We start from the raw sequence: 12676 nt of genomic DNA on the forward strand, positions 1-12676 counted from the left end.
TATAAAGGGATGGTGCCAATTTTTAAGTTTCTGGTATCACTGGAAAGGCTCTTATATTCAGTTCCAGAAGAGGAATGACATCAGGAATGTAGCTTGGCAGTCACTAATCCCACAGTGGGGCCTGTTCGGCACAAATGAGCACGTTTATTTGTTTGCTTAAAAATATAATTTCTCTCTAGGCTCCGGACACTCACATTCAAGTAAGCAAACAATATTTTATGGAAAATATAAGCCCCACTTAATGCTCAGCTCATAGTAATCCCCCAAAAGAGGTTTGCCTTATAATAGAGCCATTAGCAGTCTGGCCATGTTTCATTAGCACTCCCTGAAGATCTGGAGGCCTTTTATCCATCAATGCCTGGTGCTTTCAGATCAGGGTTGTTGGTAAAATTCTAGGATTCTTTCCAGGGAATTCCCAGCTAACAATTCCCAGGCTCCTAAATCTCAGCCAGGCCAAGATCAATAGCTCTTGTTGACTGCACATGTAAAATTACCAAGCAGGGTCCAAGGGGACTTGACTGATTTTTTACCCAAATGGAACTGACAGTAGTAGGTATGTTCATTTGAAAAACTAGGACTAACCCAGGAAATCCAGATAAGCTCAAATATATGGAAGATTTAAATGAGGAGCACTTCTTTAGCATTTGTAACTTTTTGAGTTCCTTGGGAACATTAGGGTAAAAGTGGATTATACATATTATAAAAAAGAAAACAAGTCTTAGTTTATGCCTTTGGTTTTACAATGCAAGATTGAGTGTGTATTTATTAAATTAAGTGAAAGACTATGTGATAGCATTCTGCAAATGAATGGGATATCACCTAGATTTTATTGACTTTGATCTCCGTCCAAGTGGCTCAAACTTGTACCTTAAATCAAAAGCCGAAATGCCCTGCAATCTCAAGATAGTTTTGCCACTGTTCAAAGAATCATAGAACTAAGGGGAATCCAAAACCCATCTAGTACCAACTCCTGCATCAGAAATGTTGAGCTATGAGCTGTCCAATAGATCCACCTGTACAATCCAGATGTCAGGGTGCCCCAGGGAGCAACTGCAGGGAGAAATGGGATGAGCTGAACAGTAAGCTTCAGGAAAGCCAAGCTGTATGTCATACAAAAATGTAACAGCCACTCTGCCCAGAGGTGGAAGCACATCTTAAATCAGAAGAGATTGTTTTGGAGTATGTCTGTGATTCACGCACTTAGTGTGAACAAAACCAGTCTGCTGACTATCCCACAGCCATTCTTTACAATCTACTGGAGTTTTCCTTGACAGCAACTGTGCAAAATCTTGGCAGTCCCCATTTTCAGCCCAACAACACATCCTTTGATCTAGGGATGTTAGGGATGGAACCTCGAACTACGGTTGCCAGGGCCCCCCTAGCCACTGGCAGGGGATGGGGATGTTGGGTTGCCAGATCCAGGCTGGGAAATTCCTGGAGATTTGGGGATGGAACCTGGAGAGAATAGGGTCCTCAGTGGGATCCAGTGCCAAAGCTGCCATTTTCTCCAGGGAAACGCTGCAGATTAACTGTAAGTCTGGGGGATCCCAGGTCCCACCTGGAGGTTGACAACCTTACCTTGGAACTGCATACAGGCTTCCGTACGGTTTATAAATATTTCTCTGACGTTGCATTGCTTGAGTCAGAATGCCACTTTGCATGCTTAAATCTCATATTTTTTACACTTTGCTCTGCTCTGGACCTGTTCGCGTTGTTATATTTTGCACCTGCGTTACAATTTAATGTTAATATTATTACTGTTGTATGAAAGTTGTTATGTAAACTAAGTTCTATGTACTGTTTCTACATTTTATGTAAACCGCCCTGAGCCTCATGGGAGGGCAGTATATAAATAAAAATAAATAAATGAATAAATAAATAAGATAAATAGCAGTTCTCTGTAGCTTCCCATGGCTCTTCACCTGTTCTCTGCATCTTCCCTCAGATGACCTGGTGCAGATGCCCCCCACTCCTCCCAGCAGCCATGGCAGTGACAGTGATGGATCTCAGAGCCCAAGGTCCCTGCCTCCCTCCAGCCCAGTCCGTCCTGCTGCTCGTTCCTCTACAGCAATCTCCTCTTCTCCTCTCCTCACAGCACCACATGTAAGTGTGGGGGGAGGGAGAGTTACTGTCATAGCATTTTGTTTTGCCATGAGGCTCCGTGTGGCTCTCTTACATCTCCAGGAATAAGGTGAAAACTGCTTTAGATACTCCCAATATGGAGATGGCTGTTCTGGTACAGCAGCAGTTTGCTACTTGCCCAGATTTGTATTTCAGACTGAGACTAAGCCACTGAAGTTATTTGCAACCATTTACTGAAGTCAGGTTTATGTATGCTCTTGCCTTGCTCTGGCATGCTTAGTAGTTCTTGTTGTCTGAAAGTTCACAGGGCATAGATTGGCAGAAAAATAACTTTCACCTGCTGCTAATAAATAATTAAATCATTCTCTGAGGTGGAATCCATAGTGGTAGGAGAGGGAGAAGAGGGGAAAACTTTATGAGGGAGGCTGAAAGTTTTAGGGGGGGGGGGTTTAGTACAGTTTTAAAGGTTCCATCTTGTGTTCTGTTGCAAACCTGTCCAGTATACTCCAAGGCAACCCCCTGTGAATGTCTCCTTTCTTTAAAGCCCTGGAGTTTCTTGCCTTAGCTCAACTTGGCTTCTAACCTATTACATGCTTATTACAGAGTGGGCTCTGCACAACACCCTAAGAAAGCTCCAGATTCCCATTACTGGGCTGGCTAAGGGGCAAGGGTATGCTGCTTTGCCTGAAACAACAGAGCACCGCAGCATTTCAAGTGATCCTTTGAGGAAAAAATGTGTGAGAATCAAATTAGGAACACTTAATCTGCCACAATCTGATCACTGTGCTGCCGCCACCTCCAGCACACTTGAGGGGGTGTCCTGCTCCCCAACCTGGGTCTCCTGCTCTGCGGTAGCCCAAGAGGTGGCCTGGGCTGTCCTGGTGTTTGTGGCCTGGTGACTCCACCCAGTCTGCAGGCTGCGTTGGCCCTCCCTCTCTCCCTCTGCCCCAGGAAAGCCTGGAGGGGATCGGGGGACCTGCTGGCCAGGCCGGACCAGAGCAGGCACCAAGGTCCAGTAGGTGGCGGAGCAGACGGCCCTTATTTCTCCTCGGCTTGCCTGTGCTGGGCTGGTCTCTTGGTTCCCTGGTGCTATGCTCCGTTCCTGCCACCGCGTCTCTCACCCAGGCTGCCTCCTCTGCCAGCTATCTTCCAAGGCCACGTGTGCCCCCAACCCCTGCTCCTGCACCCGCTGAGTCTGAGCAGCCGCCACCACTGGTTCCATTGCCACTGCCACCACCGTCTATGGCCATTTCCATCCCAGTGCTTGCACCTGTACATCAAGAATGCTTTCAGGACTCTCACCCACCAATGTATACAGACATAATCAGTCTACCCCCTTCACTCTGTGCAAGTGGATCACAAGGGTTCTCCTCTCCTCTTTCTCACTTCATATCCTATGTATTCTGGTGGTTGCAAAGAAAACCTTGGGCTAGATTATTTTTCACAAAGGCAAGTATCTTGCATAAATTCTCAAAACACTGCTCCTTTCTTCTTCTCCCTGGCAGAAGTTACAAGGGACATCAGGACCGCTCCTCCTTACTGAGGAGGAGAAACGTACCCTTATTGCTGAGGGTTATCCTATCCCAACCAAGCTGCCTCTCACCAAAGCAGAAGAGAAAGCATTGAAGAGAGTCAGGCGGAAGATCAAGAACAAGGTCTGTGAGTTCATTGTGTAGGAGAATAACTCATATGCATGTGTGACTCATGGGATCACGGAATTCTCACTTTTTACCTCTTATATCTGCTGTCATTAAATCTTTGTGCAATTAGGCCTTGGATGCAGTCATAAATGTGAGGAAGAAACTAGAACTTACAGGAATATATAGAACTCTAGAAATATCAAAGCCATCCCTTCATTCATGCATTCATTCATTCATTCATTCATGTACGTATGTACATATGTACTTACTTACTTATTTTTGTACTAGAATTAAAGGCCGTTATAGCCGATACAATGGGTGCTAGTATGGGTGGAGGTGGAGAAATAGCAAAAGAGAGAGGTGGAAAGAAGGAGAGTGAGAGAGAAAGATGATATAAAAAGAGAAAGGAAGGAAGAGAGAGATAAGAAAAGAGAGAGGGAAAAGCGAGTGAGAGCAAGAAGTATAGGTAGAAGAAAAGTTAGAAACAGAGAAAGAGAGAGAGAAGAACAGAGAGACGAATATAGATAGAGAGGGAGAAAAAGACAGAGATATAGAAGGAGAGACGCAGAAAGAGGCAGAAAAGAAAGAGGGGAGAGGGGGGGAAGGCCTGGCACAGAGTCTCCCAGGCTGACCAGGGCTTTTCGCGCCAGGTGAACCTGGGAGAGGTGGTGGCAGACAGCCCTCCCAGATGCTCTCTCTGGCCCATGGGGGAATGGAGCCAGCCCTCCACCTCTGCACTCACCTATGGGCCAGGAAGCCCTCCCTGGCACCCTTTCCCCTCCCTCAGATCTTTGTTTATTCATTCCTTGTAATCTGCTCAGTCCCCACCAAGAATTCTAAACCATGGTATATTTAAGCTTGGAGTTCTCGAGTTAGAGAAATCCAAGAGCATTCATACGTATTTGAATAATTCAGGGATCCCTAATCTTACTGAGCCGGTGGGCACCTTTGGAATTCTGGCACAGAATAGTAGACACAACTACAGAATGGCTGCCACAGGACGCAGAGCCAACCACAAAGTGTCAGAGAGTGAGCTCATGCATAACTCTAACTTTTCAGCATGACAGGAAGAAGTTCAGTTTGACAGGCTGCCGTTTAAAATGAGTATTTTAAATAGTGTTTAAAATATTATCTTGTATACACACAGAGTTGCCAGGTCCCTCTTCACAACCAGTAAGGGATGCAGTAAGGAGAAGGAAGAAGGCCCAGGTCACGCCACTGGTGTTGCACAGAAAGTGAAGTCACACACTGGTATTTGGGCACAAACTCTGATATAAAAACAGCTTTGCCATAGAAGCACAAATTGCCCAAATACTAGAGCATCACCCAGACATTGCTGACATGATGATGTCAGTTCCTGGTAAGGCCCCGAGTTGGCCAGCTCATTGATGGCTTGGCACCCCCACTTCTTCCGACCTTATACATGCAGCTTACCTTTGGTCATACAGTGAATCATAGAATCATAGAGCTGGAGGGCCTCCAGGGTCATCTAGTCCAATCTCCTACACCAGTGGTCCCCAACCTTTTTATCACCGGGGACCACTCAACGCCTTTTACTGAGGCCCGGTGGGGGGGGGTAGTTTACTCCTCTACTCTCAACCACTGCCCTAGCGCTCTCTGATCGCTATGGTAATGTTTAAACATCCCTTCAAAATAAGATACAGACACGCCACAACAATGAAGTGTGTTGTAAAGGGCTGGGGGGATGAAGTAAAGGGCCGGGGGGTGGGGGGGAGAAGGCGTCCTTCGGGGCCCACCTTCAATTAGTCGAAGGACCACATGTGATCCACGGCCCACAGGTTGGGGATCGCTATCCTACACAATACAGGTCGCACAGCTATCTGCCCACCTACAGTGACCTCAGTTCCATGCCCAGAGGATGCCCCTCCCTGAAAATCAGAATCCCTGGTCAGGCTGGCCTAGAGGAAATTTGCCCTCTGACCCCAAAGTGGCAATCAGCATTTTCCAGGGTATGCAAGAAAGGGCCACAAGAGCCAAGCACCGACACAACCTTTCCTGCCCTCTCACTCACAATCTGCCCAGTGAAGTTTCTTGTGCTACTGCTGTGGAAACAATTTTAGAAAATCTGCACAGCCAAACAGACCTTCAGTGGCCAATGAGAAGCCCCTCCTGTCCCCACCCACTTTCTAAAAACACTTGGAAGACACCAGGAAAGGTGTCAGGCATCAGGGTGTTCACATGCACCCCACGGAGGACCCCTAGCATAATTTTAGGTGATAGCTTGCATAATTTCCACATGTGGACATTGTGGCTGCAGAATGTAGAAAACCTGACAGCATTTCCCATCCATTCACCCCATTCGCCGTCTTGATGTAGTGATTAAGAGTGGCAAGCCTCTGATCTGGCGTGCCAAGTTTGACTCCCCTCTCCTCTGCATGCAGCCAGCTGGGTGACCTTGGGACAGTAACAGTCCCTGTTAGAACTGTTCTCACAGAGCAGTTCTGTGAAAGTTCCCTCAGCCTCGCTTACCTCACAGGGCATCTGTTGTGGGGAGAGGGAGGGAGGTCACTTTGAGACTCCTCTGGGTAACGAAAAGTAGGGTATAAAAGCCAACTCTTCTAATATATTATTAATGTGATAAATTAACCCACCAAAAATGCTTCCGAGGAACTTGATTTCTGAATACAAGTTGAATGGTAGTCTAGTGAGAGGAAGGGAAGGCGATTGCAAGCCACTTTAACTGTGGATCCCTATTAAATGTGGATTCTTATATTGTGAGTCTACAATGTGATTAGTCACCAACTGTGATTCAGAAATAGCCTCTAAGACAAGATTCCATCGGGCCTAAATGATTCCGCCAGTTATGGAAAACTGCATGTTTAATTGGATTTAAGCTGACACAGCCTGATCATAATGTACAACATGATTTGCCTGCATAGAATTGTTAAAAAATGGTACATGAACAGATCCTCACAAAGCTGGTGCTAGTGTCAGGAACATTTTGGATGCCAATCCTATAGAATGTCTGTTTTTAATATGCTTTGACATATCCAACTTCTGAACTTGCCATATACTGAGTCAAACCTTAAATCTACCTAGCCCAGTTTTATCCAATTTTTTTTTTAATCTGGAGATTGTAGAAGTTTGAAAAGTGCTCAATCACTGAAGCATGAGACGTTCCCAAAGGAGAGGGTTATTGAATTTCTACCAATAGATCTTTGATCTGTCTAAACTAATTTCCTGTACTCTGACTGAATGCAGCTTCTGGAACTTTAAGCAGAGTCTCACTTGATATGTTGTGCGTTGACTGTGGAATCTTATGCACGCAAAACCTGTGAGCTGTCACTGAGCTATGCACCCTTCTAGCTTGTGTGGGTGGTCAGCATTTCACTGCCTCAAGCATGGACAGGCCGGTCTAGGGTTCTTCTAGCGCAACTCCCTGCAGGGTGGTGTGAGAGCTCCTTTCACAAGCAGTGCAGAAGAACTGCAGATGGGGCAGCTCATGCTTACTGGCATATATGAAAGGGTCCTGAGAAGTGTGTAATGGCAGAAAACACATCTCTGACTTACAGTGTGGAAAGTATTTTTAAGCATGTCCCAGTGCTAATCCTTGATCTCCTCATTCCTCAGATTTCTGCACAAGAGAGTCGGAGAAAGAAGAAAGAATATGTGGAGTGTCTAGAGAAAAAGTATGTGTGTTCTTCTGTCTGAACACCCTGACTCAGTCAATGTAAACTGGTTTCATTGGATAACAATGACCACTAGGCTCTTATTGAGATGCTTGTAAATTTCACACACCCCTACCAAGTATCATCCTTGATGACCTGATTACTGTCTAACAGAAGAGCCCCTACTTGTATATTTGAGATCATATGAGAAGGTCATTCCATGAGTACCCTAGCTATCCATTTACATAGTTCATCCATCAAGCCTGCCAAATCTTGTTGACCCTCCCTGCATCCCCCCCCCCCCAGTTTTGTCCTCATGGCATAGTTTTGCTCTAGCCCAGTTAAGGAACAACTGAAGCATAACAGGTTGCCATGTGCCAAAGGTTGTGGTTCGTCATGGGTAGATTATATGTTTAATTGTCTAATGGACTGATTCATGTGGGTAGTTGTGTTGGTCTGAAGTAGCACAACAACGTTAGAGTCCAGTGGCACCTTTAAGACCAACAAAGATTTATTCAAGGCGTGAGCTTTCGAATTCATGCGCTCTTCCTCAGACTAAGGAACTACCATTATAACAGTGGAAATATAAGGCAAAAGCTAATTATGGTAAATTAGTAAACTGTGTCACAACATCTAAATGTAGCCATATGATGCCATATGATTCTTTGCAAAAAATAGCCAATCAGTCCCCTTGAGTTCAGTTGTAGTTCACAAAAACATTAGAGAAATAAAACTATCTGTGTTAGTAATTAATGGTTGTCATTTCGCCAGTTGTTGCTGGCCTCATCCATTTCCACCCAAATGTGAGAACATCCCTGCAAGTAACAAGCTGAGCTGGCAACTGTCTTGTCCTGAGACCAGAGAGTTAAATTCAAGATTACATTATATATTACTAACATCACAGTAGAGTCACAAATAGAATCATTTTAAAAGGATTGTAAGGAATGTGGGCACAAGAGTTGAACAAGGTTAGCATGCATAGTGAGATAAAAAAACCTATGTCCTTGTTGAGTCCAGGGAATGCCATTGCTTTGAGTGTTGTAATAACTTGCATGTTTTTTATGTCAGACTTGTGTCCATTAATTCTTTGGCGGAGGGTTTGACCTGTTTGCCCTATGTAGAGAACAGAGGGACATTGTTGGCATTTGGTGGCATATATAATGTTAGAAGATGAGCAAGTGAATAATCCTTTGATGATGTAGGTGATGTTGTTGGGTCCAGTGATTGTGGCATTGGAGTGTATATGGCAGCAAAGTTGGCATCTGCATTTGTTGCAAGCTTTAGTACCAGTGTCCATGTTCACATTAGATGCTGCATTGTTGTGGGTGAGGAGTTGTTTGAGATTGGGGGGCTGACTGTGTGCAAGAAAAGGTCCCCCCCCAGTACATGGGAAAGAGAACTGTCATTATCCAGTAGAGGTTGTAACTCACTGATGATGTCTTATACTGTCTTGAGTTGAGAGCTATATGTAACCACTAGTGGTGTTCTGTTATTTTCTCTTTGGGGTCTGTCTTCCAACAGGTTTTCTCGTGGTATCCTTCTGGCTATGTTGATCTGTTCCTAAATAAATCTTTGTTGGTCTTAAAGGTCCTACTGGACTCTAATTTTGTTGTGCCTAATAGACAGGCTATGTGAAGGTTGCCTTAAGGACGATGGAATCACTTTTCCCATTTCTGCTACAGAGAGTCATGAAAGAATGGGTTCAAAGGACAGCTAGAAGATTGAGGTTGCATATTAGACAGAAGTTTCCAATATGGTGGCAGAGTCTTTGGAAAAAAACCATTTAAGAGTCCATCACTGGAGAGCCCCTCACCAGAGCTCGTTAAGGGCAGGCTGAACAAATGCCTCAATGGGCTGCTATTTCAGGTGCACTCAACCCAGCTGAATGGAAGAGGAGCAACAAAATGATCTCTTGAGGTCACTTAGAGAATCATAGAATTGAAAGGGGCCATACAGGCCATCTAATCCAACCCCTGCTCAGTACAGGATCAACCTATAGCAGCCATTACTTCCTATTGACTAGTGATAAAGGAATTTCAGATTCAAAGAGCTCTATGCTCCATGACCTCCAACTGGCTGGTGATCCCTGGACCCAGAGAAGCACATTGGACCTCAACCAGGGCCAGGGCCTTCTCTGTCTTGGCCCCAGCTAGTGGATTGAGCTCCCAGAGGAGATCAGAGCCCTGTCTGAACTTCCACAGTTCTGCAAGGGCTACAAAATGCAGCTCTTCTGCCAGGCATTTGGTTGAGGTCGACCAAAGCAACAGCATCTATTGGGTCCCCAGAAAACCTCTGTCTATATACTGAATCCCAAACTGGTCTACCTATAAAATCATAGTTAATATAGTCAGCAAGTTAATGCTGTTACTGGAATCATTATATGGAAATGTTAGATGAAATGTTATAGACACTTATCACCAGTTGAAACCATTGTTACTATTGGTTTTTTCAATTTCGTGAATTATGATGTACATCCTCTATGTTTTATATAAACCGCCCTGAGCAAGAAGGGAGGAAGTATAGAAATATAATTAATTAATAATCAACCAATCAATAAATAAAGATTCCATTCATGGGAAAAGGAACTAAAGAGCTGGGCTGTAAAAATGAGGATTATTCGTCCCCTATAGAGTAGCATATAAATGTAATAAATAAATGCATGAAATGATGAATTTCTAATAATATAGTTAAAAATCATGTTAAGATTGTGTAACTATTATATAAGTGACAAAATTAATATGAAGGAAGGGAAATTATCCCCAAACCTGTTTAACTCTTTTGGAGTAACAATGGAGGGAAATGCAGAGATGTTACAGCTCAGCTCCTTCTTTCCTGTTCCCATGACTGGAATTTATTGGTGAGTATAAGACATCTGTGTTCTCCAGTTTCTTATTAAAAATGCTGGACTTACCACAGGTGTCTCATTGCTCCTGTCAATTGCATAAGATACTATGAGATTCAGACTTTCCAGTGTGTGTGTGTGTTTTAAATCACATGTGGTGGTGAGCATCATTTGGGATCATAAGACTTTAAGCCTTGGGAAATGACATGGCCCAGGAAGTTGCTGTTTTGCACAGCCGGGGACACATACAGACACCTTTGTTAGTAATTCTGTTTCTCCAACAGAGCCAACACAGGCTTCATGGAGCTATTTCATACTGGGCAAATGGTGGGAAGGACGACTTCAAATCCCCCTCCCTTGCACTGTAATCCCACTTAAAATCAGGACCTGCTGCATGTGGTTAAAATGATATTCTGGAAGCTTCATTTACAGAACTTTGCATTTGACATGTAGTTAAACTGGTGAATCATTGTTGTGTTGAGGTCAGATTACTCCAGTTTGACATGAGAGAAGTTCTTGAGCCATGATGCTTACTGGATAGCATTGGGCCAAATAAATACAAAAAAGGGATATCTTCAGCCCTCAAACAAAGCTACACGCAAACAGCTGACACAGGAACCTAAGTATGTTCTCAGTCTTCCAGCAATCACAGTGAAGTTTTGGAGCCAGTCCTGGAGGTTTACTTTTTTTGTAAATGTGACTTCTTTTTAATTTCTTCAGGGTTGAAACTTATACATCTGAGAACAATGAACTGTGGAAAAAAGTGGAGACTTTGGAAAATGCAAATAGGTGAGGAGAACCTTCATTTGATCTTTGGCTGAGGGATGTTGCCAAGCGGGGAGGTCAGGGTTGTGCTGGAAACAAAAGGAGGAGGGAAGAAAACCTTCATCTACTTCTTGACAGGCTTTGGGTTGCTCTGCAGGCCCTGGTTTCCTCCAATAGTACTACCAATTCAGCTGGGTTTGGTGAGCAAGTGGAGGAATGTTTGTATGGGGATAGCCAGGAAGGAACCTTTGTTAAAGAGATGTTGAGGGAGGATAGACAGACTTGCTCCAATCCCACTCCTGATACATTTCCCCCAAATTTGCTATCCCCAGAGCACTGCTAAACTGAGAGTTTCCTTCTTATGTCAAGAGTCTGGACCTCCATCTGTAGCCCAGTAGTCCAGAGCTGATCAGGCTAGCAGCTGAACTGCTTATTATTTATTTAACCCTGGCCAGCCCAATCCCATCAAATCTCAGATGCTAAGCAGAGTCAGCCCTGGTTATCACTTAGAAGGGCGACCTCCAAAGAGTACTAGGGTTGTGACATGGGGCAGGCAATGGCAGACCACCTCCAAATGTCTCTTGCCTGCCAGCCAATCTTAGGATCTCCTGGCTACATCCCTCACATGCCATATGTTAAATTGATAAATAAATAAATAGTCAAGCACAGAAGTGTTTTATAAGCTAGTGAGCAAACAAGTTCATCCTGACTTCTTCACTAAATGTCACTTGTGGAAAATTTATTTGTCTAAAAAACAATCTTAAGTGTTATATCTGGGAGCCCTTCTGAACCAGAGAGTTCCTATAGGAAATGATGGGAAAATAACAAAAAATATTTGTGTGACATCTTAAACACTAACGTTTTTATTGTGGCGTAAGAACATCTTGGGCATATTGTGCTGGCTCCCAGGCCCTTTGAACTGAGTCAGTGTAGCTTTGGTCTCTGGACTCTAAATAACAGGGGCTGACCCAGGCCGTCTTCTATGTTCTCAAGGTCTGTCTAGTGGCACAAAGCCTAGGAAAGAGCTGATAAGGGGATTCCTATGGCAGATGTGTTAGCAAAAGGAAGGATCACTCTGCTGACTGATCAGCAATGACAATGAGGACAGTGTGCATAGGCTCAGCCAGTGCCACCTTCTGCACTGCTGCTGGCTAGGTCCAAGATGGGCATTTCTGCCTCTTGTGAATGGGCCAGCTGGTCAGGCTCTATTTAGAGCCTGCTCCCTCTTTATCTGTGCCTTTTTGCCATGAGCTCAGCCATCTGCCTGCAGACTCCATGATGGGGCCATTGTCCTCATTCTGCAGAATCTCAGCCTGTTACTCCTATGATGGATTTGGAGAGAACAAATATCCAGTGTAGCAATGTAGGAAAACAGCAGGAAGGAATAGGAGTTTGCCCAGTCTCCCATGAAAGGCCAAAAAAGTGTCATCTGATAAAACATGTGCAAAGAGATCTCACTTTCATATCCTTTTTCTGTGCTCTTGATCTTGAAACTCTAATTCAGCTCTTTTCATGCATGTTTGTAGGCCAAATCCACACAAATAGCTACTTTGAAGGAGCACGTGCACTTTGACAGTGTAATACAACTTCTGCATGGTTTGTGCTAAGAGGAATTAGGGCAAGGAAGGCCAAGAGTACAGAATCCTTTTTAAAGAGTAGTAATGTTCTAGAGTATTCTTGTGCCATCTTTGTGTATATTACAAGAGCTGGTCCCGTTC

At 44.3% G+C, this 12676-nt stretch overlaps 1 protein-coding gene across 2 annotated transcripts in view; it reads left to right on the forward strand.

Moving 5' to 3' along the window:
- CREB3L1 (cAMP responsive element binding protein 3 like 1) overlaps positions 1-12676 on the forward strand; it is a 113220-nt gene that overhangs the window by 91847 nt on the left and 8697 nt on the right. For both annotated transcript variants that reach the window (XM_077322314.1, XM_077322313.1), the window contains exons 5-8: positions 1946-2103; positions 3588-3737; positions 7314-7372; positions 10914-10982. In XM_077322314.1, coding sequence (XP_077178429.1) covers positions 1946-2103; positions 3588-3737; positions 7314-7372; positions 10914-10982 — 436 coding nt within the window. The remainder of the gene's footprint in view (positions 1-1945; positions 2104-3587; positions 3738-7313; positions 7373-10913; positions 10983-12676) is intronic.

Source organism: Paroedura picta, chromosome 2, assembly GCF_049243985.1.
Source record: "Paroedura picta isolate Pp20150507F chromosome 2, Ppicta_v3.0, whole genome shotgun sequence".
Lineage (NCBI taxonomy): Eukaryota > Metazoa > Chordata > Lepidosauria > Squamata > Gekkonidae > Paroedura > Paroedura picta.